General features: G+C 62.4%; 1 protein-coding gene across 1 annotated transcript in view; it reads right to left on the bottom strand.

Annotated features, from left to right (window-relative positions):
* Positions 1 to 5,406, bottom strand: part of PAN2 (PAN2 poly(A) specific ribonuclease subunit) — a gene marked incomplete at its 3' end in the record, with an annotated part of 8,614 nt that overhangs the window by 1,206 nt on the left and 2,002 nt on the right. The window contains exons 6-19 of the mRNA XM_010011762.1: positions 5,282 to 5,404; positions 4,803 to 5,142; positions 4,560 to 4,659; positions 3,762 to 3,881; positions 3,477 to 3,596; positions 3,276 to 3,404; positions 2,964 to 3,163; positions 2,586 to 2,728; positions 2,199 to 2,305; positions 1,791 to 1,889; positions 1,376 to 1,452; positions 964 to 1,105; positions 624 to 761; positions 1 to 35 (exon numbers count right to left, since the gene is read on the bottom strand). Coding sequence (XP_010010064.1) covers positions 1 to 35; positions 624 to 761; positions 964 to 1,105; positions 1,376 to 1,452; positions 1,791 to 1,889; positions 2,199 to 2,305; positions 2,586 to 2,728; positions 2,964 to 3,163; positions 3,276 to 3,404; positions 3,477 to 3,596; positions 3,762 to 3,881; positions 4,560 to 4,659; positions 4,803 to 5,142; positions 5,282 to 5,404 — 1,873 coding nt within the window. The remainder of the gene's footprint in view (positions 36 to 623; positions 762 to 963; positions 1,106 to 1,375; positions 1,453 to 1,790; positions 1,890 to 2,198; positions 2,306 to 2,585; positions 2,729 to 2,963; positions 3,164 to 3,275; positions 3,405 to 3,476; positions 3,597 to 3,761; positions 3,882 to 4,559; positions 4,660 to 4,802; positions 5,143 to 5,281; positions 5,405 to 5,406) is intronic.

The following is a 5,406-nucleotide window of genomic DNA, read 5'->3' as shown; positions in this document are numbered from 1 at the left end:
TCGTTGAAGAGGTACCACTGCTGGTGTGTGACTCCCTGGGGGCAGAGCAGAGGCACTGCCTTAGGGGGCCCCCCCAGGCAAAGGCAATGACTCCTCTCCCGTTACCAGGGAAAGGGGGGGGTGACGATGCCATGTGGGAATTCCCGCCCTTCCTGGGACACTGTGGGGAAATCCCTGCTGGCCTGGGTGGTGACAGCGCACATGAAGCCCTGGGGCTGGACAGGCACAGCCTCTGCCTGACTCCAAGCCAGAGCTCCACCAAGATGCAACAGATAAGAGGCAGGGATGCAGCCTTGACACACACTGGGAATTCCTGGCTCGGCATCTCCACCGCACACCAGGACTGCCCAGACCAGCCCTTTCCTCAGGAAGGGAGATGACGTCCCAGCCCCTACCTGGAAGTGCAAGGACAAGCTGGCACCGTGCCTGCGAGCAGGAGGAACCAGCTTGAGGAAGAGTGGGAAGCGTGTTCCTTCAGCCCTTCCCTCCCCGGAGGTGCCTCAGCACCAGTTGGGTTCCACACTGACTGCGACACCCAGGAACGGGTCCAGAACCCATCCCGGCGCAATCCCGGCGACAGGGAAGCAGGACCCGCAGTGGCACCACCCCACAGGGCTCCTCACCTCCTTTCTCTGGTGATAGGTCTCTCCCACTTTGATGTGTCCCACGAGGCTGCCCCCGGTGCGGGAGTCCAGGATGTGGACGACGGTGGCCATCAGATCATAGACATAGACCGACTCAGGGTCCTCGGTGGGGCTCAGCTGCAGGAGGAGCCAGCCCCACGGTCGGTGCCAACACGAGGCAGCCCCAGACCCCAGCCAGGCCCACACCATGTGCCATGTCAGCACCGTGCCCACCCGAGGCCTCCGAGTTCTGCCCCACACACGCAGCAGGAGCAGTGCTGCTCCCACAGCCCCACATGCCGGTGACCACCAAGGCCCCGGATTGCTCCTCAGCCTTCACCTCGTCGTTCTCGCTCCAGTTGCAGACGTCCAGCTCCTTGCTCTTGGTCAGCCTCATCTTGATGGCGTGAGGGATCCAAATGTTCTTAAGTTCCTCCACGGAAGGATAGGAATGCCCCGTCTCGGGGTTCCCCAGCTCCTTCCTGCACAGGGAATCATGGAAAACCGAGCTGGAGGAGTCATGGGAAGCCACCCAGGATCCCACCCAGCCTATTCCCAAACCTTCCACAGGACAGGGAAGCCAGAGCTGCGCTGCTTCCCCATGGAGCAGGAGCTGGGAAAGGCCAACACATGGTCCTGGGTCAGTAGGGTAAGGGGAGGGAAATGAGGGCTCAGAAGTGGGTGGATCACAAGGGTATCCCATGGGAATGCTGCGCAGAGCCCCCAGCCAGGGTCACAGTCCGGGCACCTACCACTCTCCAAGAGAGATGTCTTTGCCTTTGGTGATGTCGAAGCCGCCCCTCCTCATCATGGCCCTCTGAAAGGCACACTGGCAACGAAACACAGGCAGGCGTCAGCACGGAGCTGCTGGGACACGGGTGACAGCAGCGGGCAAGGACGGGCACTTGGAAGCTGGTGACAGGGAGAAGGCAGCGAGGGGAAAGCCAAGTGTCTGCTGGGCTCCTGGGGCACTGGGGCAGGGAAGAGCCTCAGCCCCAGCAGCTCGGCCATGGCAGGTCTCGTCTCTTCCAAGTCAAACACAACCACATCCCACTGGGGGCCCAAGCTGGGCGATGCTCGGGTGCAGCGAGAGAGCTGCGAGCAGGAACACCCGGGCAGGCCTGGCCACACAGCCCCCCCGGCGCAGGGAGGAGAACAAGCCCCCACCTCAGCCTGTGTTCTCCAGAAATCGGCCTCCTTGGAGCTGTTCACCTCACAGTTGATGACCAGGACGTCGGGAAGGCAGCGGATGTTCCGCGTCTGGACCTGCAGGGAGAGCAGGACATGGAGGAGGAAGCACCCAAAGCCATGGAGCAGCTCAGCCTCGGGCTGGGCCCGAGCGGCACCCTCCTCCTCCAGAGCCTCCCCCCTGCCTGGCTGTGTTCTGGAGGTGCTGCAAGGGGCCGGGAGCAGGGTTCCTTCCCTCCGGGAGCTGCAGGTGCATCCCAGGAAACACCCCAAATGACCCGGGACCTGCATCTCCAGCACCCGCCCAGGACGTTCCCCACTGACTAACAGAAAGCCATGGGGTGCTCCCAGCCTCGTCCCCCGGCCCGGGGGGTGCAGCGTGCTCACCGTGGGCTGGTACTTCTCACAGTTCTCACACCAGGCTTGTGTGTTCTGCTCCAAGCAGATGCTTCGCTTCAGGATCTGGGCAAACTCATAGTCTTTGACTGGCTTTTCTGAAGGGAGAGAAGCAGCACGTCAGCTCCCAGCACACAAACCCTTCCTCAGGCAAACCTCGGGGGTTTTCCTCCCAACCACCAGCCAGAAGGTCAAGCCCCAAATCTGCTTTTCTGTAACCAAAAGCTTGCCTGGCTGGAAACCCACCACCAAACCTCAGCTGCCGGCCCTGCCGCAGGCCAGGCCGTGGCACAAGCTCGTCCTCACCACCCAGAGCTCATCCGTAGGGATAACAGCCCCAGCCCCGGGGCAGCATCACCCCCCTCCCCTGTGTGTTACCCGTGCTCTCGGGGTAGGAGAGGGTGAAGAGCAGCGTGGAGGACACCCGGACCGTTTCCTTGCCACAGCGACACATGCTGCAGTTCTCCATCTCGCAGCTGAAGAGCTGCCCAATGACCGAGCCCCCTGAGGAGCCAAAGGTGCTGGAGAAACAGGGCACCAGGATCAGCAGGACCCCAGCGGAGCAGGGCACTGGGGACACGCATCTCGGGCTGCACAAGGGCTTCCCCGGCGCCCTCTGCAAGTAGGGGGTCAGGAGGTGGGGAGGCGACTGCAGCTCCATGTGCTCCCTCAGGGCAGGAAAGCTCCTTCCTGAGCCACGGATGGAGCCTTCGGGAGCCTGGTTTGGTTACTCCCTGTCCCGCCCCGGGGACTTACGTGGTGCCAGCCCCGCGATAGGCCTGTGGTCCCTCCTGCTCCTGGGTTTCCTGGTGCAGCTGAGTGAGGATGAAGCGGTCCCAGCTCTGAATCAGCCGCCCCAGGTTCACCTTCCCCGTGGCTTCATCCGAGTCAGCCAGGATGAGCCCCAGCGCTGAAGCCTCTGGGATGGTGCGGAAAGCCCGCAGGAAGTTGCTTCCCTGGGGATGGAGCAAGAGCAGCTCGTCACGAGCTCAAGTGCCAGGAGTTTCCACGCTGGCGCCCCCACCCTGCTCCTGGTCATCTGTGATGGAGCTGAGCCTCCCCACGGACCTGGCAGGGGTCTCCTCGGGACAGGTCCAGCATGTGGAAGAGCAAGCCCAGCTCACAGCCCAGGCAGAATTCCTTCTGGCAGAGGTGGTTCTGGACCAGGCACCGCACCGGCTCCAGGAAATACAGCACCTGGCAGGGAGGGAACAGTCAAAGCGGGTCCCGGAGCCAGCATGGGCCAGGCAGGGCTGGGGCATGTCCCACCTGGATCATGCAGTTGCAGTAGGCGTTGGGGATGTGGGGCTCCAGGCCCGCAAACAGCGTCTTGTTGTAATGCTTGAAGTCAAAGTCTTCCAGCCCCAGCTTGGAGTATTTGATAGTGACCTAAGGAGAGACCCAACGTGGTCAACAGGCACCTTCCCACACCACGGGGCAACGCCTGGATGCTTTCCATGGGTACACGGCCCTTCCCATGGGGACACGGCGGGTCCCTCGCCCTAGCCCAGCCCGGGGCCTCCCCTCCAGCCCCTTCCCTGCCCCAGCCACAACCTTCCTGTACTTCTTGGCCACCATGTAGAGATGTGGCTCCTCTTCCCGCCCAATGGGGGACTCGGGGACTTGGTTGAAGCTGTCAAACTCATTGTCTGCCTCTTTCAAGCGATAGGGAATCTGGGAGGGGGAGAGCAGGGAGGAGAGGCTGAAGCCCGAGGTGGAGGGAAGCATAGTGTGGGCTTTCCTGCCTCCTGGAATGAGCAGAGGAATAAGCAGAAAGGAGCGGGGCCCTCCCTCGACCTGCTCGAGGCCTCCTTCCCAGGGACTTGTCACTGTGGGAAACTACAGCGCTGCTGCGGGCAGGGGCTGCTCAGCAGTGCTTCCCCGGGGCCAGGGACGGGCCAGGAACCTCCGCAGCGGAGAGCTCAGCCCTCCCTGACCACAGAGGGAGTTATCAGAGAGCAGGAGTGAGTTATCCAGAGAGTGTTACACAGAAAGCAGTGACTACCAGAGCTACCCACAGAGCAGCGACTCAGTTACCCATAGAGCGAGTTACCCATAGACTGAGTTACCCACAGAGCAGCGACTGAGTTACCCATAGTGTGAGTTACCCATAGTGTGAGCTACCCATTGAGTAAGTTACCCACAGAGCAACAACTGAGCTACTATTGGAGTGAGTTACCCATTGAGTAAGTTACCCACAGAGCAGGGCCTGAGCTACCCACAGAGGAAGGATTCTGGCCCAAGGGGAGACTCCAGCCCTGCCCTCGACAGAAGCTGTTGCCTCCAAGCTCTGCACCCAGGGCTTGCTCCAGCCTCCCTGAGCACGGGCCCACCCAGACCCCCCCGAGGTACCTGGTTGCGGAGCTTGGTCCTGGGGTTGGGGGCGTAGCCGATGAACCCCACCTTCTTCATGGTGCGCAGGATCTCGGGGTCCACCGGGGGGGCCCGTCTGCAACACACCCCACGCTCAGGGGCTCCTCCATGGGCAACATGCCTTTCACGGCGTGGGGGAGCAACAGAGCCCCTTCCCCTGCTCCCAGGGACTGGAATTCTGCTGGGAAGGGCTGAGAATTACCGGGGAGGGAGAATTCCCGGGGAGCAGGGGCGGCGTTGGCAACGGGCCAGTCGGAGAGCAGGGTGTCAGTGGTCAGCGGCACCGGGATGAGCGACAGGGGCACGAGGTCCTGGTTCCAGTCCAGGTGGGGCAGCGTGTCCACGATGCAGGGCAGGGCAAAGTCGGTCTCCCGGGAGTAGGTGTTGAAGGTGACGTCCGGGGTGTCAGCCCAGAGGTGGACGCAACCCTCCGAGTCCCCAAAAGCCAGCGCCTGTTTGCTGGCCGAGACGTCGAAGGTCATGATGAGAGGCCCAACGGTGTTGACATGGAAGATGTCGGCGGGGTTGGCGAGGCCGGTGGGCTCACAGAACTGGCACTGACCTGGGGGGAGGCGAGCACAGAGCCATGGGGCTGCTTGAACCGGTGGCCAGCTCTAGCCCATGTTTGGGCAGCTCTATCCCACTGGGATTTGCCCCCGGGCGTGAGGCACGGGGGGAACATCCCCCCACTCTTCACCTACCTGTCTGGGAGATGATGGCCAGGCGGGAGGTGTAGGTGGGGATGAAGCGGAGGAAGAAGGGGTCGATGTGGACCTGCAGGGGGGTGGTGGCCCTCATCATGCGCAGGTCGTACACCTTGAGGAAG

The sequence above is a fragment of the Nestor notabilis genome, unplaced genomic scaffold (genome assembly GCF_000696875.1).
Source record: "Nestor notabilis isolate BGI_N333 unplaced genomic scaffold, ASM69687v1 scaffold24143, whole genome shotgun sequence".
Classification (NCBI taxonomy): domain Eukaryota; kingdom Metazoa; phylum Chordata; class Aves; order Psittaciformes; family Psittacidae; genus Nestor; species Nestor notabilis.
Note: the sequence above shows the minus strand (reverse complement) of the source record. Positions and strands in the feature narration are given on the sequence as shown.